Source organism: Siphateles boraxobius, unplaced genomic scaffold (assembly GCF_051911475.1).
Source record: "Siphateles boraxobius isolate OS27281-9 unplaced genomic scaffold, OSU_SipBor_1 55, whole genome shotgun sequence".
Taxonomy (NCBI): Eukaryota; Metazoa; Chordata; class Actinopteri; order Cypriniformes; family Leuciscidae; genus Siphateles; species Siphateles boraxobius.
In genome coordinates this window covers 6812844-6837918 of record NW_027509181.1, presented here as the reverse complement: position 1 = coordinate 6837918, position 25075 = coordinate 6812844, and the positions used below count along the sequence as shown (strand labels likewise).

At 42.9% G+C, this 25075-nt stretch overlaps 2 protein-coding genes across 2 annotated transcripts in view; one reads left to right on the top strand and one right to left on the bottom strand.

Annotated features, from left to right (window-relative positions):
• Nucleotides 1-25075, top strand: part of dnajc9 (DnaJ (Hsp40) homolog, subfamily C, member 9) — a 298727-nt gene that overhangs the window by 225905 nt on the left and 47747 nt on the right. The window lies entirely within an intron of this gene.
• Nucleotides 1-25075, bottom strand: part of erbb2 (erb-b2 receptor tyrosine kinase 2) — a 48814-nt gene that overhangs the window by 12048 nt on the left and 11691 nt on the right. Inside the window, exons 6-20 of the mRNA XM_077205937.1 lie at nt 24821-24936; nt 24591-24732; nt 24345-24473; nt 23514-23640; nt 22150-22223; nt 21892-21982; nt 21210-21412; nt 9056-9188; nt 7386-7476; nt 4596-4750; nt 4445-4489; nt 3836-3974; nt 1410-1532; nt 404-502; nt 43-228 (exon numbers count right to left, since the gene is read on the bottom strand). Coding sequence (XP_077062052.1) covers nt 43-228; nt 404-502; nt 1410-1532; nt 3836-3974; nt 4445-4489; nt 4596-4750; nt 7386-7476; nt 9056-9188; nt 21210-21412; nt 21892-21982; nt 22150-22223; nt 23514-23640; nt 24345-24473; nt 24591-24732; nt 24821-24936 — 1853 coding nt within the window. The remainder of the gene's footprint in view (nt 1-42; nt 229-403; nt 503-1409; nt 1533-3835; nt 3975-4444; nt 4490-4595; nt 4751-7385; nt 7477-9055; nt 9189-21209; nt 21413-21891; nt 21983-22149; nt 22224-23513; nt 23641-24344; nt 24474-24590; nt 24733-24820; nt 24937-25075) is intronic.

Here is a 25075-nt window from a genome sequence, read left to right as displayed (position 1 = left end):
TCCCTCACCATCAGTGCATGTCACATTCTGTAGATGTCTTACCTTCGCAATCTGTACACACCAGCTGAGGAGGTACTGAGAGCCGATTCGGTCCTTGTTTTCTTTGACATAGTCCAACAAGCATCCGTATGGCATGAGCTGGGTAACCAGCTGAACCGTTGATGTCAGACAGATGCCTAGCAAGCGGCACACATGTGGGCTCGCTACACCCGCCATCACATATGCCTCCTGTGGATAGCATATAGATAAAACACATAGACACACATAGACAAAACACTTTAAAGTCACACATATCCACATACAGAATAAACACTTACCATCATTAGGAAGAAGAGTCTTCTGAATGTTTATAACAGGAAAATAATATTGCAACAAAATATAGGAATGTAAGCAACACACTCACATCCAAGATTTCTTTGTTGGCTTTGGGTGAGGTGTTCTCACGCAAAACTTTGATGGCCACTGGGATCTTGACGTTCTCCCCATCAGGAGCCCATATACCCTGGTGAGATGAGATAAACTCTGCATGAATAGGATTAAACTACATTAAGAACAATAATGTAGAACAGGGTTTTCCAAACAGGGTTCGCAAAGGGAACTGTAGGGGGTTCATGAGGTGATGAAAAGCTAATAATTATATCAAATGTACATTGTAAATAAATAAAAGGGGAATTGCGATAATCTTGATATAGCTTCGTACGATTATCAAATAAAAGGCAGCGGGTACCATTGTAATTTATCATAGTAATATTTTTCTGTCTTCATCATTATAATGATATTCACTTTATTAATAGTTATTATAATTATTATTTAATTTGATTGGGTTCCTAAAAAAAGTGACTCAAACTTACTAAAAATAAATTTGAGTCTGCTTTAACAGTACAAAATCAAAATCAAACACTTAAAAAAATAAATAAAGATAAAATATTTTATCTGTTTACTTGCATGTGACCATGGACTTACATCAGAGAACTGTGAAAATGCAAATGTGTCTTTAAATTATTGAAATAATTCTTCAAGTAAATATTTTTACATCTAAGGGCTGACAAAAAAAGTTTGGGAACACTTGATGTAGAAAAATAAAATGCTAATGGTTTGTATTATTAAAATTGTATTATTTTGCCAGTGCCTGATTTTTTAGAGGGAAAACATGAAATAAACATTTTCTCCGTATGCTGCTTTTATAGTCACTAGTGAAGGGTTTGAGATTTTGTGGTGCCATCAGCCAGTCTACAAAGTCATTTTCCAGCAGCTCAGGTGACAGGCTTAAAAAAATTGCTTATGAGCAATGATGGCATAATGCTAGTCCCATTTCCGAGGCTGCATGTGCCAGCTAAAAAAAACTAACATTGATATGATGAGGAAGGGTAAAAGGGCAACCTCTTTTCTTACTGTGTGCAGTGTCTAACCTTATAGACTGTGCCGAAGGCTCCAGAGCCCAGCACTCTGAGTTTCTTCAGCTCCGTCTCCTTGAGAATACGCATCTGAGCCTGGTTCGGCATCGCTCCGCTCGGGGTCAGTGGCTCCACCAGCTTCAGGGAAAATTGAGATGCCATAAGACTACACAACTAAAGTAGTGAAGTAGTCAATCCAAACAGACTGCATAAACAAAAGAAATGCATTAGAATGACCAACTGATATTCGCCACAATTAAAGGGGCCAGGAACAGCACAAAGTCTAGCAGACTTTCCTATATTTTACTCTTATTATTAGTTCTTATTTACTGAGTTTTTCGGAACAATAGACTCAGTTCCACAACCTAGTTTGCGGCCTACATAGGCTTTTATGGAATCATAGGCACTCTGCAGATGCAAAATCTGTTGAGTGTGAAAGTGATGTGGAATGAGACACTATCACAAGTAAAAAGAGGTTTGAGTTCAATTTAAAGGGTAACTAAACCCTAAAACAACTTTTTTTTAGTTAATGATCTGTAAGACTGGGGCTTTATTAGTGCTGTTCATTGATTTTGATTGTGTTCATTTTTGACATTTGGGTATAAAGTGTTTTAATTCTACAATATATGGTGTAAAAACGTCTGAGTGCTGCCCTCTTCAGGCTGAACGGGGGCTACTGCAGTTGAATGTCCTATTGGAAGTTGTGGTGCCGTGTGACGTAAGCAGGCACCAGCTCACCACGCCCTTGGCATAGACTCAGCCCCTACAATAAAAACATCTTGTTCCGTTCCGTGCAATCCGCCATTAAAGGTGCACTTGGCAAATTTTTTTTGGTTTACATTGTGTTGGCCAGTACCGTGGCCTTGGACTGTTACTAGTTTTTAGTTACAGAGGCCATTGTAGAAATGCTCTCATCACAGTCAGCCATGATTCATTTATTCAGTAAGCAAAACATTCTATTAATAAGTGAGTTACTGAGATAAAGTGAGTAGTATTTGGCTAGTCATGTGATCTCAACACGTCTGTCCTCATGAGGCGGCAACCCAATCCATGTAAAAATAAAAACAGCTTATTTAGTGCCACTGATCATTTTAACCATAAACAGAAGTACTGTTAATTTCTTTAAAAAGTTAAAATTACCTAGTGCACCTTTAATCAAGAAAAGAAGAAGAAAAACACTGTAGCGAGTCAGGAGTTGGAATTGCGAGTATTGAAAACCTGCAGGATAGCGTATATTAGCATTTAAATACATTTAAAATTAATTAAATAAAGATAAATTGCTTCTCCAACGCAATGGAGGTGGAATGGGCTTCTCCAAACAGCTCGCGCTGAAAAGTGGTGCAGTGCCATACACTGCTCCTCCTGCATGGACTCCACCACCGCAGCGGCATCTTGATGTCAGTGTGCATATATATTTTTAATCACAATTAAAACAACGTGCCGGAACGTTTTGTTGGATTTTTTCATATAGCAGCAAAATAGACTTAGTCATTTATGGTCATACAGAAATATGAAAAAATAAAATTTAAAATGTCAACTTTTTTATATGTCCAATTACAATCCAAACAAAACATTGTGCTTTTGTAAAATAAAGAAAATAAACAAGGTATGCTTTGTGCCTCACCGTCTCCGTGAACTTTTTTTGCAGCATGTCTCTAAACGTAAAACTCAGTGAATACTAGTCACACAGGCAAGAGAAATATATCTTTATAATCATTTAAGTCTGTGCTATTAAATTATCTAATTCAAAACGAAAACAAATATTCTCAGTTTATGTAATCTGTATGAAAAGATAGAGATGTCAGTCGTTCTCATGGCAACTCATTATCTGCTAATGTGAACATGCCTCAAGGGAGCGCGCACTATTCAAACGCGGGTCTCAGGTGTTGAGTAACCCTCTAAAGTCCAGCTACAATGTCAAAATAAAACACTTAAAAACTATTAAATACTTTATGTATTAATTTGCATGTCATGTGACAATTGACCGACATCAGAGAACTGTGACCATGATAATATGTTGTTAAATTATTGAAATATTACCTTCAAATGTAAATATTTTGTAAAATGTAAATTATTTTAAAAAAACTAATCAAGTACCATAAAAATTCTAATTCTAATTAAAATGCACTATCCTACCCAGTATTTGCATGTGCTATGTATTTTAATGCTTATTAGAAGAATGAGCTTGCAACATGCTAACGTCAATTTCAAAATCAACTGATTTTCAACAAAGAATAGATGTGTAAATGTTGGCAGACAAACCCTAATGCATTCATCTGGCCGGCATAAGAAAGTTGCATAAGTTCAAAATTAGATTTTTGCCTCTTGGTGTCAATAAATGCTCCTTTTAGACTTGATTTTGAGTTATGAAAGTGTCAGTATTAAAATAAAAATCGAAAACAAATTCTACATGCAAATGAAACAATCTGCAGAGTTCTGACCTCATGTTCCTGTAGAATTCTCCTCATGGTTTCTTTCTTTTTCTGGTGTTTCTGTCGTCGCAGGTAAAACACCAGCAGCGCCAGCAAAATGATAAAGAGAAACACTCCACCAATTGTGATGGCGACTGTTGTCCCAGGCCTACAGGATTTTCATAACAAACAATTAGATTTAAGCAGGACTGTGCAGTCTATAGTTAAAGCTTTACTCTATAGCTATGATTAATAACTAGAATTTTACATTTTTTGTGGTGTTTGCCAAGTCTAAATAGCCCACCCCACATTTCATAAAACCCTAATAGTATGTGTAAACAGGACCTATTATATTCAGATCACTAGATTTTTCTTTTGAAGTAAATCAAATTTCGGCCTTGTTTTAATGCCCACCAGACGAATAGCAAAATTTCAATCACAAGTAACAGTACACCTCTCACTTAAAAATACACATTTGAGTATTCACAAGTTTTACGTTACGCAGTTTAAAACTTGAGATTATAGGTTTGGTCAAACCCCTAACCCTAAGTATGGGCAGTATAAGTGATACTTGCTTTGGGAAACACTACTAAAAGAATATAAGTATTCTGCATACATACACATTTGATAACGTCTTACCCAGTTTTCTGTTGGATCGGGCACCCCCTATCATCCAATGGACACCTGGCAGTAAATACAAAGCAAAAAATGAATTCCAAATCCTAAATTTTTGCTCATGGCCTGATATAAAAAGTGGGATAACAATCCATGAACTCATTGAAGGACTTACGAGACGCTGCAGTTGGTCTCACAGGGCAGACAGTGTCTCGTAGCATTGGAGTATTTCCACACTGTGTGCTGGTCCTCTTTCACCCCACTGGGACAGCGCTCAACACACACGTCTCCATCTTGAAAGTGCATACACTCTTTACACTGATCTGGACCCTGCACAAGTAACACAGTTAAAACCTTAAAGGGGACCTAATTATGCTTTCTTTACATGTTCAACTTTCTTTAGTGTGTATGTTTCTGTTTGAGCATGAAAAATGTCACTCAAAAAAGGAATGACTCTCTATATCAGTAAAGCACTGTTTCTGAACTTCCTAAAACGCCTCAATTGTAGTCTTCATTTTTCTTCCAGGAACATACACGTCACAATATTCCTCATTTAAATAATTCCCCCCCAAGGCATGACCAAAAAAAATGGCGAGGCCTGGTTGAGTTGCGTCAGTAGTGTTGAAACTACCAGTTATGGTAAAGGGGCGACCACTGGTCCTGCCAACCAATCAGAGTGTACTGCACTTTTTGGAAAGAGGGGCTTCATAGAGACAAGAACTAAACAAAGTAGTTTAGTTTATAGTTAGGTGCTGCAATTATGTAAAATAGGTGAAAAATAATGTAATTTTTGAAAATGATTATTGTTAAATTATTATTAAAGCATGTAAACCTATTCTAGTAGAAAAACAAAAACAAAATCAAGACTTTGTAAAGGGCGAAATATGGCTTCTTCAATGTAAAATATGTAAATTAAAAATGTACCTTGTATTACTTGCTTTCTTTCATGGAAGACAAAAGGATAAAGAATGTTTTGTTTCTGTACCACTTCTTGGAACTGACGAGCTGCGTTTATCTTTTATCAATGTATCAATGATGTACTAAAAAAATCACAATAAAGTTGACTTTGACTTTTACTGCTTTTATGGTGTGTTTTTGTTAATTGTTCTTTCACTGTATGGAAAACAGCAGCGTGAACAACATTCAAATAAACTTCTTTTGTGTTCCACAGAAAGAAAGTCGTACAGGTTTGAAACGACATAAAGGAGTAAATAATGAATTATTTATATTTTTGGTGACAATATTAAAAAAAGTAGAATATTTATATATATATATATATATATATATATATATATATATATATATATACAGGTGCTGGTCATATAATTAGAATAACATCGAAAAGTTGATTTATTTCAGTAATTCCATTCAAAAAGTGAAATTGGGATATTATAATCATTCATTACACACAGACTGATATATTTCAAATGTTTATTTCATTTAATTGTGATGATTAAAACTGACAACAAATGAAAATCCCATATTCAGTATCTCCGAAAATTAGAATATTACTTAAGACCAATACAAAAAAAGGATTTTTAGAAATGTTGGCCAACTGAAAAGTATGAACATGAAAAGTATGAGCATGTACAGCCCTCAATACTTAGTTGGGGCTCCTTTTGCCTGAATTACTGCAGCAATGCGGCGTGGCATGGAGTCGATCAGTCTGTGGCACTGCTTAGGTGTTATGAGAGCCCAGGTTGCTCTGATAGTGGCCTTCAGCTCTTCTGCATTGTTGGGTATGGTGTATCGCATCTTCCTCTTCACAATACCCCATAGATTTTCTATAGGGTTAAGGTCTGGCCAATTAAGAACAGGGATACCATGGTCCTTAAACCAGGTACAGGTAGCTTTGGCACTGTGTGCAGGTGCCAAGTCCTGTTGGAAAATGAAATCTGCATCTCCATAAAGTTGGTCAGCAGCAGGAAGCATGAAGTGCTTTAAACTTCCTGGTAGACGGCTGCGTTGACCTTGGACCTCAAAAAACACAGTGGACCAAAACCAGCAGATGACATGGCACCACAAACCATCACTGACTGTGGAAACTTTACACTGGACTTCAAGCAAAGTGGATTCTGTGGCTCTCCTCTTTTCCTCCAGACTCTGGGACCTTGATTTCCAAAGGAAATTTACTTTCATCAGAGAACATAACTTTGGACCACTCAGCAGCAGTCCAGTCTTTTTTGTCTTTAGCCCAGGCGAAACGCTTTTGATGCTGTGTCTTGTTCAAGAGGGCCTTTACACAAGGAATGCGACAGCTGAAACCCATGTCTTGCATACGTCTGTGCATGGTGGTTCTTGAAGCACTGACTCCAGCTGCAGTCCACTCTTTGTGAATCTCCCCCACCTTGTTGAATGGGTTTTGTTTCACAATCCTCTCCAGGGTGCGGTTATCCCTATTGCTTGTACACTTTTTTCTACCACATCTTTTCCTTCCATTCGCCTCTCTATTAATGTGCTTGGACACAGAGCTCTGTGAACAGCCAGCCTCTTTAGCAATGACCTTGTGTGTCTTGCCCTCTCCTGTGCAAGATGTCAATGGTCGTCTTTTGGACAGCTGTCAAGTCAGCAGTCTTCCCCATGATTGTGTAGCCTACAGAACTAGACTGAGAGACCATTTAAAGGCCTTTGAGTGTGGCACCAGGTGTCTTCAATATTGAACCTTTTCACAATATTATAATTTTCTGAGATACTGATTTGGGGGTTTTCATTAGTTGTCAGTTATAATCATCAAAATTAAAAGGAATGAAAACTTGAAATACATCAGTCTGTGTGTAATGAATGAATATAATATCCAAATTTCACTTTTTGAATGGAATTACTGAAATAAATCAACTTTTCGATGATATTCTAATTATATGACCAGCACCTGTATATATATATATATATATATATATATATATATATATATATATATATTATATATATATATATATATATTTGGAATTTTGCATTTGCATCTTACTCGGCCTGTACAGGAGGCAGATCCGTTGACTGGTCGACACTCTGGATGGCAAGGATCACAGTTAAATCCATCCACAAACTCCCGGAATGATCTGTGGAAAATGCATTTGATGTAGAGATAAACATCAAGAGTTTAAAACCAACTTCTATAACAACAGCATATAAATCTGCATTCTTTATTGTATTACATTAAAGGTAGGGTAGGCAATATTTTATTATACTGGTTAAAAAAACTCTCTTCAAATCCTAAAAGCTGTCAATAATAGAAGTGGTCTAAATATTTTAAAATGAACATATATATATTCTGTGGAAGTCTTAGGACCAAAAAATGTTTGTCCAATCATTGCGCAATGATATAATGCCCACGCAGACATCACACATCATCAGCACATTCCGTGAGTTGTGGACGGGTTGGACCGGGAGCAGTAAACAATCAGCAGCCGCCTTTTACTGTTCCTCCTGAACCAAAACAACAAGCTTATGCTGCGTTCACACCATTTCGTAACCATAATTAATCGATTAATCGAACAAGTTACCTCGATTACGATTATTGTACGATTATTCAAAAAAAATTATTTCTCATGTGTCACTGGCAAGGATTATACTGTAAATATGTTCACGGTTATTTTTTTTTAATGAAAGAATGCATAATCCTATCTCTGTGATTCTAAAATAAGGAAACGCACAGATAGCTTTTAATGCTTACTTATTAAATATTTCAAACAATTGAATCAAACAAAGCATACAATGCTTGAAATAAAAACGTCTTATAAAAAAGTGATTAAGTTTTAATGCAAAAAGAAAGTTTCCTAAAAATGTAGAAAATAGTTCTTTTTGTAAACAAAATAAATTATTGTAAATATTTCCATCTTAAAAGTAAAATATAACTTGTATAAAACTAAAAAAACTAATCCTTTTCATATTGTGTAGCATTTGTAAATGCTTGTGTTATCGAAACCTGCTTTGTGGAGTGGAGGCACTTGTTGCTGGGCGTTTGTCAGTCTCTCTCTTTTTTCGTGTTTCTTTGGTACAAGCGGCTCCAGTTGCTGAGTTGACTCAGTGTTTGAGTTCCCTTTCACACAGAGATTCCGGAAAATACACGGATAAAGTGGCCCGGGATTTGACCCGGGTTCGTTTGACTTTGGTTCATTCACACTGCCAGTGATTTTCCGGAATCCCAAGAGAGTGCGTTCACACAGACACAGACAACCCGCAAAGACACGTGAAATGTCCCAGCGGCGTCTATAGTTTGCTTATGAGCTGCGATTTCTCTCGAGAAACCACGCTTGTGCATTTTTTTTCTCTGATTCGATCATAAACTAGCGCATTACGCACCGTTTCACGCTGGCGAACGATCCCGGGCTTAGCGCCATCATTACGACACGGCTTTCATTACGGCTTTTGTTCACACAGCGTGCGTTCCGGGACTGAACAACGGGATTGTTAATATGTTCCCAACCTGGCATCAATCCCGGGTCGTGTTTGCGTTCACACATACGTACATTAACACACAGTGGGCGGAAATATTAATAGGATTAAAAAAACGAAATAACCGACATGGTAAAATTACGTCGGTTATAGGCTCTGAATTTCGGTTTCGATTATTTTTCGATTAATCATCCATCCCTAACAACAACCAATGAAAAATCTGCTTATTTATTCTGTACTCACCCCTGCAGGACATTACACTGCTCCACACACTCCGTCCCACGTTTGTAATTCACACACGATACACACTGACTTGGTCCCGGCCCCCAGCAGCCTGCATCCGCACACAGGGGGTCACAGATTCTTCCCTCTGAAACTACACAAGAGAAGAATGCCCTGTTTGATTCCATAATCAAGCATGTAATGGAATGTTATTCAATATGGGAAACTAAAAGTGTGAACAAACACATTTTTTTAACAAAAGGAAATAAATCCAAATTAGTTTCTAGCAGGGTTTCCGTTGTCCGGTAATTACCGGACATTGGCCAGTAAAAAAATGAAATGTCCGACAAAATTAAATCTCTCCGGTCAAATTGTCCGATTAAAATTGCCTAGTAATCCCGCCCCCCTAACATAATCTGAATTTGAGAATAAGCCTAAAATGTATAAAGCAAAAATACACCGATATTTGGCTATGTTATAAATATAAAGGAACAGGCTCTACCGTTTGAAAGTTATGAAACAACATCGCATGCTGCATTTCAAATAAAGCGCACGCCTAAAACGGCTGTAATATAGGCCTAAACAACGAACGATTGAGTGAGACGTTTAAAATATGGCCAGGCCCAGGCAGACTAGCCTTAAAAGCTTTTTTCCAGAGACCAGACGATGGTGAATCAGGAACATCTCATTATAGCCAGTGGTTCTGATCCGCGCACTAGTACAGTTTTTTTTCTCTCTCATCAAAACTGAATAGTAGTAGTAGTATATATTTATTGTCCCTTTAGGGAAATTCTTTTTCACATTTCCAGAAAACGTTTTGCCTCATACATGTGTATATTCACGGCACATATAGACATACATATTTCATACACAATAGACATTTGACATAGCCATATATGGGAGAAACATATATTATTACACTGCATACGATTTATTTTATTTTTTCTGTGTGGCTTTGACCTTATTGAGTGTTTGGATAGCTAAAGGAATTAGGCTTCTGCTGAAGCGAGTTTTATTGCATCTTATGCTTCTGAACCTCCTGCCAGAGGGTAGGAGTGAGAAGTATCGACTTAGTGGGTGAGTAATGTCCAGGGATATTACATGAGCGATTACAGAGTGTGATGGCTCTGGTGTTTAGTTCATGTAGATTTGGAGTGGACAAACCTATTATTTTGGTGGCGGTATTGGTTATCTGGGTAAGTTTGTTTCGGTTTTTTACAGTAAGCATATTGAAAAAGCAAGTGGAACAGTATAATAGGATAGGTTGAACAATGCTAATATACAGTAGTAGGAGTAAATGGGGGGCCACATGAAGTTTTTTTAGTTTACGCACCGCTGACAATCTTTGAGTCCCTTTTTTTTGTATGTCTGTTGTGTGGTGTTCAAAGGTGAGGTTATTGTCAATTGTGAGTCCAAGATATTTGAAATGGTCTACTATCTTTACTGTTTCGTTGTTAATGATAATGGGGTGGTGGAATTGTGCCGATCCAAAAGACATTTCTTTTGTTTTGCTGATGTTAAGTTTTATATAGTTATTTCCACAGCACTGCGTAAAGTGAGAAACTGTATCAAAATATTCTTGAGTTGAATGAGTGTCTGTGAGTAATCCAAGGATTGCAGTGTCATCGGCATACTTAAGGAATATGATGTTGGGTAAAGGGCTGGTACAGTCGTTTGTGTAGAGGGTGTAAAGAAAAGGGCTTAAAACACAGCCCTGTGGGGCTCCTGTGTTGGAGGTCAGTATAGGTGTGGTTGTTGAGCTTGTCGCACAGCCTGTTGTCTGTTGGTGAGAAAGTCGTGAAGAAGATTTATCAGACGAGAGGGAACATTGAGGTGGAGCAGTTTCTGGATCAGTAGATGTCTCTGAATAGTATTAAATGCAGAGGTGAAATCTGCAAACATGATCCTGGCAGTCGTGCCTGGAGAATAGCCTAAGCCTATGTTCACCAGTGGTTACAGTCTATATTAAACAGGGACACGTTTGTGTGCATTTTATTTTGTGATTTCACCGGAATGAATAGAGAGTCTACGCAACGGCGATAGATTGAAACGCGCGTCCGAGTGAAGATTGCGCAACCCATGCAGCGCGTCGTCCAAGCAACTGATAGCAGCGACACGAGCGCTCAGCTAGATTTCAGAAACAACAGATTTTAGCGCTAGATCTCTTATTTAATAGCGAACTAAAGGAATGATCTGCTAGTTAACTGGAGATGTTTTATTTATTTGTATTAGGTATATCCGTGCCTCAATGTTTCAAAAAGTGAATGTGTGTGAAACCATTGTAAAAAACAATTGCAGTTGATTGACGCCAATAGGACGTTCATGTTTTTTTCCGTCTATTTGAAAGTTAAGCTAATAATAACATGTTGCATTCTATACGGTCTGATTATGTAATTTTTTAAGTTACATAGACTGCCTCCAGTTTTCCTCAATTTGACTAATTAAGAGGCGATATTTGACCGGCATATCATCAAAATGTCCGTAAAACGAAACCTCTTTTTTTCTAGCGGAAACGTCTCGGTTACGTATGTAACCCTCGTTCCCTGAGTAGGGAACGGAGACGTTACGTCGGATGACGACGAATGGGGTTTCGCTTAGAACACCTATCAACTTCGAGTATTACAAAACGAGCCAATGGCAAAGAAATGCCATGGGTCTGCGGAATTTGCATGACGTAACTCCGCCCCACCTCGTGGGTATAAAAGGAGGACGCCAGCAACAGGCAGATATGTTTCTTCGCTGAGGAGCCAAGACTGAGCTCAGGCGATCCCCGCGGTACAGCGGAAAGTGGCAGGCAGACGTAACGTCTCCGTTCCCTACTCAGGGAACGAGGGTTACATACGTAACCGAGACGTTCCCTTTCGTTGTCACTCCGAGTTACGTAAGATGACGACGAATGGGGTTACCAGTCTAATCACGCCACCTTCTCAGCTGTCTTCCAGTGCCCTGCGTAAATCTGAGATCCCTGTCGTGAGACTGGCACGGACGAAGGACTCCTATTTAGCACAGGAATACCAAGGTACACTGGGGAGCATATCCCAAAGTTTAGGGGAAATATGCAATTACTGCCAACCCAGAGGGGGGGGACTTAGAGAATACACATATGACCCGAAGGAGACATATGGAGAACACTGGGGTGTCCAGCCGCAGGTGGAATATTTCAACCCCAGGGGTGGCAAGGTGGCTTGCCAAGGGAAAGACACACGCTCAGAGAGGCTTACAGTGGAAATACACATGTGGGGGTCGCTCAGAGGAGGGACCATGCACACGGGAGGCACCTAGCCGACGCTCAGGCAATAGACACTGGCGCCAACGTCAGGAGTGCTGGAGGAACTCAGGGCTTTTCGGGGAAGCTCACCTGAGGAGAATATCGCACGTATCCAGTCCGTGGAGTGGAATGGCGAGCAAGCGAAGACACCTGAGCGGGTCCAGTACTAGCTGGTTGAAGCGAGTACATGAGAGGACACTGGCTCCACTCGGAGATTGTAGAATCTGGCGAATGTGTTAGGTGTCGCCCAGCCTGCAGCTCTGCAGATGTCTGTTAGCGAGGCGCCATGCGCTAGAGCCCAAGAGGATGCCACACTCCGGGTGGAGTGGGCGGTCACACCAAGGGGGCACGGTCGACCTTGCTGCTGGTATGCCAAGGCAATGGCGTCCACTATCCAGTGAGACAACCTTTGCTTGGAGAGAGCCTTTCCCTTCAGCTTCCCACCATAACAGACAAAGAGCTGGTCTGAGGTCCTGAAACACTGCGTCCTGTCTACATAGGCGCGGAGGGCGCGTACTGGACAGAGCAGTGCCAAGGCTGGGTCTGCCTCCTCCGGGGGCAGCGCTTGCAGGTTCACCACCTGGTCCCGGAAGGGAGTGGTAGGAACCTTGGGCACATATCCAGGCCGGGGTCTCAGGAACACGTGAGAGTAAGCCGGCCCAAATTCCAGGCACGCTTCGTCAACGGAGAATGCATGCAAGTCCCCCACCCTCTTGATGGAGGCCAATGCAACCAGGAGCGCTGTCTTCATAGACAGGAACTTAAGCTCCACTGATTGCAAAGGCTCAAAGGGAGCACTCCGCAGGGCAGTTAGAACCACTGAGAGGTCCCAAGAGGGAACGAGAGGAGGACGAGGAGGATTCAGTCTCCTCGCTCCTCTCAGGAACCTGATGATCAGGTTGTGCCTTCCAACAGACTTACCTTCGACTGGGTCATGGTGTGCGGCAATAGCGGCAACATAGACTTTCAGGGTGGAGGGAGACAGCCTTCGCTCCAGCCTATCTTGAAGGAAGGAAAGCACGACACTAATCGAACATCTCCGGGGGTCTTCTTGAAGAGAAGAGCACCAGTTGACGAAGAGGTTCCACTTCAACGCGTAGACGTGTCTCGTGGACGACGCTCTAGCGGAAGTGATGGTAGCCGCCACCGTAGGTGGAAGGGTACTCAAACCTGCTTCGTCCCGTCCAGGAGCCACACGTGGAGGTTCCAAAGATCGGGACGAGGGTGCCATAGGGTGCCCCGTCCCTGAGAAAGGAGGTCCTTCCTCAGGGGAATCGGCCAGGGACGTGCTGTCGCGAGGAGTACTAGTTCGGAGAACCCGGTCCGGGCGGGCCAGTATGGCGCGACCACAATGACCTGCTCCTCGTCCTCCCTGACCTTGCGCAGGGTCTGCGCAAGAAGGCTCACTGGGGGAAACGCATATTTGCGGCCCCGCGGCTAGCTGTGCGCCAGTGCATCCGTGCCGAGCGTGCCCTCGGTCAGGGAATAGCACAGGGCGCAATGGGTCGAGTCGTGAGAGGCAAACAGATCTATCTGTGCGTCCCCGAACTGGTCCCAAATCAGCTGAACCGACTGGGGATGGAGTCGCCAATCTCCCGGGAGGGGCTGAAGCCGTGAGAGCTCGTCGGCTGCACAGTTCAGGGCTCCGGGGATGTAAATGGCATGAAGCGACCTCAGATGCTTCTGACTCCATATGAGGAGGTGGCGGGCGAGTTGCGACATACGGCGGGAGCGTAGACCACCTTGATGGTTGATGTACGCTACAGTGGCGGTATTGTCTGAACGGACTAGTACGTGTTGGTTCTTGAGCACGGCCCGGAAGCGGCGCAGAGCAAGACGTACGGCCAGCAACTCGAGGCAATTGGTGTGCCAGAGGCGACGGGGTCCTGTCCAGGAGCCCGCGGCAGCACGTCCATTGCACATGGCACCCCAGCCCGTGGAGGAGGCATCTGTCGTTACAACAACATGCCGCGAAGCTCGTTCCAGGGGCACTCCGGCCCGTAGAAAACTGAGGTTCGACCACGGGGTGAAGGTCTGACGGCAGGTCGGAGTAACTGTTACTCGGAGGGTGCCGTGTTGCCATGCCCACCTCGGGACTCGGTCGCGAAGCCAAAGCTGAAGCGGTCTCATATGAAGCAATCCGAGCGGCGTTGCCGCGGCTGCAGAAGCCATATGCCCAGGAGCCTCTGAAAAAGTTTCAGTGGAACCGCACTCTTGCCCTCGAACTGTTCTATCTTTCAGGCAAGTCAGCAGTGACTGCGCGCGCGCTAGCTCGTAAGCTGCGCGGACATGGCGACCGAGTCGATATCCATACCGAGAAAAGAGATCCTCTGCACGGGGCAAAGTTTGCTCTTCTCCCAGTTGACCCGAAGGCCCAGACGAGCTAGGTGCCGAAGCACTAGGTCCCTGTGTTCGCAACCTGAACTCGAGAGTGAGCTATGATCAGCCAGTCGTCGATATAACTCAGGATGCGAACCCCGTGTTCCCGAAGGGGAACAAGGGCAGCCTCGACGACCTTCGTGAAGATGCGAGGAGACAGGGCTAGCCCGAAAGGGAAAACCGCGTACTGGATGCCTGCCCCTGAAAGAAAACCGAAGGAACGGTCTGTGTCAAGGAGAATAGAGACATGAAGTAGGCGTCCTTCAGGTCGATCGCTGCAAACCAATCCTAGGCCGTATGCATTCGAAAACGCGTTTGAGCATCTTGAACGGCATCCTGTGAAGGGAGCGGTTCAGCACGCGCAAGTCCAGGATTGGCCGTAACCCACCGGTTTTATTAGGGACAATGAAGTAGGGGCTGAGAAGCCGGCTGACCTCATCTCGGCTGGAGGGACAGTCTCGATTGCGCCCTTCGCCAGCAGGGTGGCAATCTCTGCTCTCCTGATGGGGGCATAGCCACCAACAAAAGTGGAGCGGACTCCCCAAGTGGGGAGGAGACCGTGCGAACTGAATCGCATAGCCGAGCCTGATGGTCCGCGCGACCCAGCGGGACAGACGGGGAAGCTCTAACCAGGCTCCCAGGAACTGAACCAGCGGGATCATGCGACCACAGGCGTCCCCCCGGAGGGGCAGCGAAGCGGAGTAACTGGCCCAGACGTGGACGGCATAGCGGCCCGATGTGGGGGCACAGTTAGCAACCGCGCCCTGGCAGAGGGGCCAGGGGAGGACCAGGCTGGTCGTCCCGCGGGGGCCTGCTCTGCCAGGGGTCTGGCGACAGAGGGGGACAGGGGCGAAGCGGTCCGTGGACGGCACGCCATGTCAACCACCTCTGGGACAGAGGGGGACGAGGAGAGCACGGCTTGTGGGCGGCGCTCTGTGACGTCCGAGAACTCTGTGCTCAGAGACGGGAGAATCAGCTCTTTGGAGAATAAGGATTCTTCCCCGGCCCTCCCCGGGGAAAGGAGTGGTCCTGCTACCAACTCCTGGAAAGAACTGAGTCCCATCTCTGAGGAGCCCAACTCAAGAGCGCCGCTTAACCCGGCGTGTAGCGGGGTGCGGGGCTGGAGAGGACTGTGGCGTCCGGCCGCGGCCTCCAGAGCCGACCCGTGTGAACGGGCGGGGTGGGAGCCGCGGGGGGGCGCCCTCGGCGGTGGGCAGACCGAGGGATCTGAGCGGACGGCGGGGCCGTCGGGACAGAATCAACCTCAGTCTGCTCCATCGCCGAGGTGCCCGTCTCACGAGCGCCGCTTAACCCGGCGTGTAGCGGGGGGCGGGGCTGGAGAGGGCTGTGGCGTCCGCCCGCGGCCCCCAGAGCCGGCCCGTGAACGGGCGGGGTGGGAGCCGCGGGAGGGCGCCTTCGGCGGTGGGCAGACGAGGGATCTGAGCGGACGGCGGGGCCGTCGGGACAGAATCAACCTCACTCTGCTCATGGGCGGCTGAGAGCTGTTGGGCAAGCCCTCAACCGCACCGCCGAAGAGGCCGACCTGGGATATGGGAATGTCGGACAGACGGGTCCGCGCGACATCCAGCACATCAGACAGGTTCAGCCACAGACTGGTGAGCATCACCTGACCCAGGGAGCGTACGGCCACTTTCGTCGCTCAGAGAGCAAGGTCAGTGGCGGCGCGCAGCTCAGTGAAGAGCCCTGGGTCAGTCCCGCCCTCGTGCAGGTCCATGAGCATCTGGGTCAGGTGGACCAGCAGAATGACCATGGCATGCAGTGAGGCGGCTGCCAGTCCCGTGGCGCTATAGGATCTCGCCACAAGCGTAGACGAAAACCTACAGGCCACGGGCGGGTGCTTAGGATTGCGCCGAGAAGAAGCACTCTGAGGACACATAGCATCGCAACAGAGCGTTCAGCCGGGGGAACCCCAGTGTACCCAAGGGCAGCGGCCCCATCGAGGGGAGGAAAGGCGGATGAGATCAGCGAGCGGTCCTGAGAAGACAAGGGGGTCTTCTAGGACTTCGAGATCTCATCATGCACGTCCGGGAAGAGAGGTATTGGGGTTTGCCACGGACGAGGGTCGGCGGCCTTACCCAAAACCAATCGTCCCAGGAAAGCATGGCCGTCATCTCCGGATCAGACTCAGGCACAGCCGTATGCACACCGGAAGGTGGCAGCTGTGACGAGCCCTCACTTCCAGAAGACTCAAGCCCACCTAGTGATGCTGCAACAGACATGGCATCTTCCTCTGTAGCTTCAACTGAAACACGCGGGCCACCAGAGGGTAGACTCGCGGGAATCAGCAGTTCACTAGCGGGCACCGTCATTGAAGAGGGGGGCTGGGGTCACGGACACATAGTCGGCGCCTTGTTCCAGACCGTAACCCTCAGGTCACCCTGGCCACCCGCCGAGATCGGGGGGTGGATGAGGGGACTCTCACTCTTGCGAGTTCACCGAGTCTCGACCTATTTATGACGCGATGATCACGTTCCCTTGCGAGAACATGAGTCACCCACGAGCGCTGTTCAAGCATGATCAAACACACTAGACAGCGCTCGTGCCCATCAGAGTCCGATACCAGTCCGCTGCAACCAGAAATGCACGGGCGAGCCGTCTTTAAAAAGACGTGCCGCGTGCGAGCTCTTTTATGAGAGGAGAGAAAAAACTCCGCGATGTTGAAGCGCACAGGGAGACACACACACACTGGCAGATTACTGCACAGATCAGCAGGCACTGTGAGCTCGCTGCAGATCGCCGTCACACCAACACCGGAGAGAGAAGCTCGTCTCGTAGAGCGAAGTCAGAGATGACTGTGGAGTGAAGAAATGCTCTTGGCTCCGAAGCGAAAACATATCTGCCTGTTGCTGGCGTCCTCCTTTTATACCCACGAGGTGGGGCGGAGTTACGTCATGCAAATTCCGCAGACCCATGGCATTTCTTTGCCATTGGCTCGTTTTGTAATACTCGAAGTTGATAGGTGTTCTAAGCGAAACCCCATTCGTCGTCATCCGACGTAACTCGGAGTGACAACGAAAGGGAACTCTGGTTTCTAGTTTAATAGACAACTGTGACTGGATTTTTCCACCAGGGTTACAGTTTATTTTGATGGTCCACTTCAGACATTCTACTAACAATAAGTAACTTTTCAACTACATTTGTGTTAGTAGACTGTTAAATTAGGGTTAGGTGTTAGGGTTCAGGTTAGTAGAATAAGTTGCAAAGTAACTTATAGTTAGTAGAATGTCTTGAGTGGGTCATCAAAATAAAGTGTTTACTAGATTAAATAATTTTTGAAATCAAGTTTTAGACAATGACTACTGCAAGGATGCCATTAAGAATGTGTCTAAATAATATTTCAATTATGTTGTGACTGTTTTAAAAAACAACAAGACACTCAAGGCTATGCTCTGCATATAGTCACACTACTGCATGCCATGCTTAGCGACACATTGTATTCAGGATTTAAAATACAGTATGATTCTTTTATGGTCAACCCTATTTGGATGGTAATTGTTTCTCATGGGGACGTCTGTACAAATACATTTGCATTAGGGCTGGGACGATACACCAATCTCACAATTCGATACTATCACGATTCTTGGGTGCTGATACAATATTATTGTGATTTTTTTTTAAACACTAGAACATCGGGAAAAGCTAAATCATACACTTATACAGACTGTACAACATGTATAAGATGAGTCATATTTAAAAAACTTCACATCTTTCTGACTTTTATTTCAGAAGTATCTTACAGTACTACATTCTCTTGAATAAATGATTCAATAAAAATGTCGATGTCGATCAGTCACTTGTCGATGTAATCACCAAGTTTTTATCAAAAGCTGATTTACTCTATTTTGATCACTACCATAGACATCAGTGTGTATATTTGAACTTTAAATTTTCATCCCAGTACTTCTATGATAATTTGAACTCTTGTATCACAGAAATAATGATACTATGAGGTTGAAAATACTGTTTGTGAAGCTGTTTCATGACTTTCTCTGGGTCAGCGGCAACACAGATTTGAATGTTGCGATATGATTTTGTCAAAGGTTTAATAGACAGGCGAATTGGAAGAAGATCGCATGGGTGTTTGAATCAAGATTACAGTCTTTTAAAGATGAATCGTGCAGCTCTACTGTCTTATCTCTCTCTTAGCATATGAGTAGCACAAGGGCTTTTCACTGCATTCAGTCTCACGTCGCTTTCACACGCCCACTTGGGATATTACGTCACTAAACCCTCACATTTCATCGTCTGCTGGAAGTGGCTAACTTCTGTCAACCTCGTCTATAAGCAAGGACAAAAATAAAGCAATTAAATTTGTATTAATATAGATTCTGGAATAAAAATAAGATTTTAATATCGTAAACAAAAAAATAGCGATAGTTAGGTGAATCGATTTTTTCTCCCAGCCCTAATTTGCATGGCTCTTTAGTGATAAAACTCATGCATTCAGATGGCGATTTTTTTCACTTTGGAGGAGAGAGTTCTGCAAATCCAACAAACCTTGGAATGTGTTGCTCACATGGTTAGTCACATGATTGTTATTGCTTGGACAATTAATAAATTCTTATTTAATTTAATAATATTTATGTAAATAATTTAATTATTTAAATTTCCTATTGAAAAATTGGTCAAATGACGTGCTGTAGTTTAAATAGTTTTCTGTTTTTTTATCTCTCAAAATTATGGATGTCATTTTAAAAATGTGGAAATTAGCAGAAATAAGTTACCGAAACACTTATATGACCCGACAAGTGCTAATTTATATGTGTATAATAAATATAAAAAAACGGCACACTATAATAACTGTAGCGGAAATGTGAAGTTATATAATTCTTGTTAACAGTTCCCAGCATTTTTAAATGTGTGCACATTAACGCAAAGTGCAACATTTACCTTACATTGATTGGCAGTGGTCAAAAAGGATTTGCAGAACAACTTTTGGATAGATCCCTTCTTGTAAACACAGAGATGTGGATTCAGACAGCAATTTAATTACCATGATTTCCATTACAGAGAGTAGGTGTTAAAACTTCATGCTGATTTGTACTCGGCTTTCGCCAAGATAATCACCAACTAAGACGTAGCTTTACAGTAACCTATGCTTCTCCATCCATTTACACTTCTTTCCATCTGGTGACGTGAATCTACTTCTGTCTGGTGTTAATAGCTGCAGTGTATTGCGCGTCAGCACACACAACGGCTGCAACCACAGTGCGGTCCCCCCATAACAACCCTCTGGATTGAGCGGAGTAGGGGACATCTCTAGGGTCTTCAAGTGGGCACCTTCCGTCCTCAGTGTTTCGTCGACTAGCCCACGACACCTCAAGAGGGCTCAACAGTGCCTCTGGCGTCCCAGAGTCACCCCCCTCCGTCCCTCACTCAACTCAGCCCAGCTTACTGACCTCTACTTCCCTCTTGCTGCTGAGACCTAACCACAATCTCACAATCTCTCCGCAACCCACCCATACGCGCCAATCCGTTTGACTAAGGCTGTCGAGCCCCACTGGTGCGTTAATATGCAGTTTCAGTGGCAACGGTTCGGTATGGCATACCACCTACCGCAAAACACAATATCTGCCCAACCACCTGTCATTCACGCAATATACACAGGAACGTAATGACTGTAAATACTATACAACCTATACAAATAAACCAACAGACTCTTCAAGTTTTCAAGAATTCTACGAAACCGTAGCATGGCGGCCTGTACACAGCCAGCTAGAATCTTTCCGTCTCAACCACAGCCAGTTGCTGCTCCTTTCTGCTGCTTCAGATAAGTTCTTTACTGTGCGACGCAACTCTTGGCCACTGAATCCGTCGTCTCTGAGGAACCGGGTTGTAGAGTGTGCCACAAAACCTCGACAACCCACTTCCACTGGATAAAACTGGCCTCTCCATCCTCGCTGTTCTGCCTCAGTGGCCAGATGAGCATACCGCAGTTTCTTCCTCTCATATGCCTCATCTACCGCATCCTCCCATGGCACTGTTAACTCTATCAGTTGAACAATGCGTGCTGATCCAGACCACAAAACAATATCTGGTCGTAGGTAAGTGATCCTACTCTCTTCCATTGACCAAAGGTCTTGCCAGCCCATTTTGCGTTGTTCCACACGCTCCCATCTCATCCACTCTCCCTGCTTGACTTGGGAAATGGCCTTTATACATCTCATCCTTTCCTCCTGCTTTCGCACCTCGTTGACTACCAGCTTCCTCCTTTGAGCTGGGCCTGCCTTGTGCCATTTAGGAGGAGCTAAACTCAGCCCAAAACCCTCTCTTCCATGCTCTACCTGTCCCACGATATCTCCAATTTGAAGGTCAGCCGTTGCCTCTACTAGAGATTTCTTTGCTGACCACTTTCTACCAGTTTTTACCACAAAACCTTACACACCCCTGTGGGTGGTAGGAGAAAAACACTGACATTCTAGATTTAGACAGCAATAAAAAAATGACACTACATCCCCATGAGAAACAATTACCATCTGAACAGGGCTAAATATAATGGTCTTTTACCACATGTTTGCGGGTCTTGGTTGCCGCTGCTGATGAGGTTGGGTGCCTGTGTGGGGTGGAGCATAGAGGACCAGGGCAAAGAGGAGGTGTAGCACAGTCTGGAGTTATTATGAAACAGCACTAAACCTCCGGTGACACTCCGCAAGGAACGCAACCCGAGAGACTCGATCTGCAAAGACTGAACTCCCAAAGACAAAACACCCCTGCAGAGAGATAAACCGAAAACTACATTATAAGGCAATAATACAAGAGTTATACATTTATGCAGAAAACATTACCAGTTGGCATGTGCAAATGTCCTTGCAATGATCATGAATTTGTCTTGGTGGGTTTTAAATGTTAAACCTAGTCTATCATACACCCATTTGTGTGTGTCAATCTTTATTTTGACTAAAGTGTGGAAAAATTACCAACAATTTTATAGATTAACTAGGCACATTCCTTTCTCACAGTCTGTCTAGTTAGAACTGGCTTGAGGGATTGAAAGAAAAGAAAAAAGGTACATCATGCAGCAGGTGTAGAGGATAATCATTAACCTTTACAACTAATAAGAAACTGCAGGTTTGATAAGTCTAACTAGACGTCAGACAAACAAGAAAGTGGGTAAACAGTCTAGCAAATAATGTGTTTAAAGACTGGATTAGGAAACGAGAAAAGGGGGGAAAAAGACAGATATACTTACTTGTAAAGCATTCTTCCTCTGATCACCTTCAAGTTTTCAAAAACACTCAGATTAAGCAAATAATCTGGCCATGCATCTATGTACAGATATCCTAAAATACAAATATAATGTTATTTAAAATGCAAAATTAATTTAATGATACACTGGTACAGCTATCAGCATTGCTATGTATGTAAGCTATGCATTTTAGTTCTCAAAGCACAGATCTTGGATCTATCCACTTATTTTTTTTATAAATCCAGTTGAACAGATTTTCACCTGTGATTTCTTTTATCGACTTCAACTTCTCGAGGTCACTCAACTGCAGTCCAGATGAATTGGTAACTGCATTACTGTATTGACAACACAATATACTTTAACATTGTAAGTGTAACAATAGGTATAACAATACCAATCAATCGTGTATGGAAAAATTGAAATAAGAAGAAAACTTTTAAGGTCAGTTAGTTATTCACCCTATTTATTCTAAACCCATATGACTTTATTTCTTCTCTGAAACACATAAAGTGAACTGCAGGAGAATGTTCACACAGCTCTTTTCCATACAATGAAAGCTTACAGTGACTAGGGGCTGTCAAACTCTAAAAAGGGCCAAAAGCACCATAAAGTATTCAAAAAGCATACACAATCCAAACTTGGCATGTCAAGACACTTTGTGTCAGGTTTGAAGTCAATAGCGAAGTTGCTAATTAAACTTGTGCAAAAAATTTTAATATTGTATAAAACATTTACGAATAAAGCAACGTTTCCATTCCATGTGTTCAAGAATAAAATCTTCACTTCCTGTGAAATTGGCTCAAAGTATCAGTAATAAAATAATAAATAGTTGCTGCAACCAGGGAAGCCTGTGAGTCTTTATTTCCTATATAATAAATGACATGTGCCTCAGAGCATGCAGATGAAACCGCAATAACAAAATCTGTCATGTTCCGCAAATTGAGGCATCTTCCGTTCAGAGCGAATGTTTGGTTGGGAATGTAAAAGTGTGAGGAAATTATACCAAATCATTTTGGCTCAGTCATCACAGAATGACTAAACAATAAAGTCCGCTGTTTAGTCCAGTTATCCAATTGCATGATCTTTTCAGAGAAAATCATGTTTTTTGTTGTAAATCGAAAAATTTATTCAGTAAATGTGTTTCTATTGTAGTTTATGTTCATGTTTTCTTATTGAATAAAAAAATGAACTGCCTCATCTGTGCACATTATTATGCTTTTTATTTTAAGATTTTCCATACACGTTTTTTAATGCAATATCCCATAACTTGCATAAAATAAGTGGATGCAAACATAACTAATGACATCAAATGGAATTGTTCTCACGGGTCTCTTCACACGTAAATTGAAACATGTCTGAGAGCTGCAGCAGAGGTGAAAATGTCAATAAATAATTACTTAAATTTCGGTCCGTTCCTCACACAAAGCTATCGTATATATTTAGAAGACTTGGATTATAGTGCATGTATCATATGGAACACTTTTATGAGTCTTTCTGCTATTTAAAAAAAAAAAAATTTGATATCTTCATTTTCATTTCACAGAAACAAGACGAAAAGCAACATTACAGCTGAGTAGATGATGACGGCATTGTAATTTGTAGGTAATTTGTAATTTCTTGCTTACGCTTTGAAGGAGTCTGAAAGAAAAGCCAAACTGCCGTAAATCTTCTCACAGCCAATGAACATGCCAATGTTGGTGGTGTCCACTACTGTCACCCCCTGAAGGTTTCCCATTCCTAGCCCATAACATACTAACAGACAACAGACAGAACATGCATAAATTAATACAAATATAAGAATAAAAGTAATGATGCACACATAGTATTTATACACTACTGGTCAAAAGTTTGGAATAATTATGTTTTATTAACTTTTGATCAATTTAATGCATTGTAGTGCATCACGTTCCCTTTCAGTCGCTCACGTTCGACTTAACGCCGAGGTGACGACGTAATCGGGATCCCAATTATGTCATCACGTCGACGTTACGTCTCCCGTTCCCTCCTTCAGGGAATGATGGTTACATTAGTAACTGAGACGGTTTCCAGAAAAATGTTAAACAGCATATATTAGAATGATTTTTGAAGGATCATGTGACATGATCACATGGAGTACTAGAGTGATGACTGCTGAAAATTCAGCTTTGCCATCACAGGAATAAATTACATTTTAAAATATATTTATATAGAAAAGGGTTATTGTCTGTATTACTGTTTTTACTGTATTTTTATCAAATAAATACAGCCTTTTTGATATTAATTATTCCAAACTTTTGACAGGTAGTGTGTGTATATTTGGAACAACTCTAAGTATACAACTTGTGTTATGAATGGCATTCTCACAGATTTTGGAACTCAACGATACTTAAAATCAAGTTTGTGTAGCAGGACAGAATCATTAGCGGCCATATATTAGCGTATGTATGTTTCAGCCAAAAACATACACACATACAGACCTTTTGGACACTCTCCTTCACACTTTTCACATTTCTGTGATTCTTGTCCATCTGGGTCGACAGTGATGACTTCCTTGTTAAATTCAGGACAGACCATTGTACATGCCACTTCCATGGCTAAATAGTTATCTAAAGAAGTAGAAAGAACAGAATATACATAATAAATACATACAAAGAGAAAGAAAAGGCAAGACTTTTGGATATACAGCAAGATTGCATTGTTAGCTAATTAAACGTTTGACATACGGGGACACTGTTTAACACATGTGGCTCCAAAGCTGAACTTTTTGTCCTTGTTAGGTTTGGATTGGAAGGAGGTTGGGTCGTAGATGGTGGGCGGGGGGCAATTGTCTTTACACGTCCCACTGTCATTAAAGTGACGACAGGCCTAAACATGCAAAAATAAAGTGAAACAGATATCATTATATGTCAGTTAGACATGAATGATATAAATGCAATATTAATGATCTTTTTACCAGACAATCAGAGTCTTTTGGCCCCGTGCACCCAGCAGCACACTGCACATGACAGCAATCACTGGAATTCGGACCCTTGCAGCGCAAACAGCCATATGAGCATAGTTCAGAGGTCACTGCAGAGAAAGAGTTACACGCAATGGTGTATTAAACATGTCTGACAAGATTCAGAATTGTCTCAGAGGAAGAATTCCATTACGTTTCACGACAAAACACAAATAGTTAGATACTTAATTTGGTTTATCTATTCTCTTA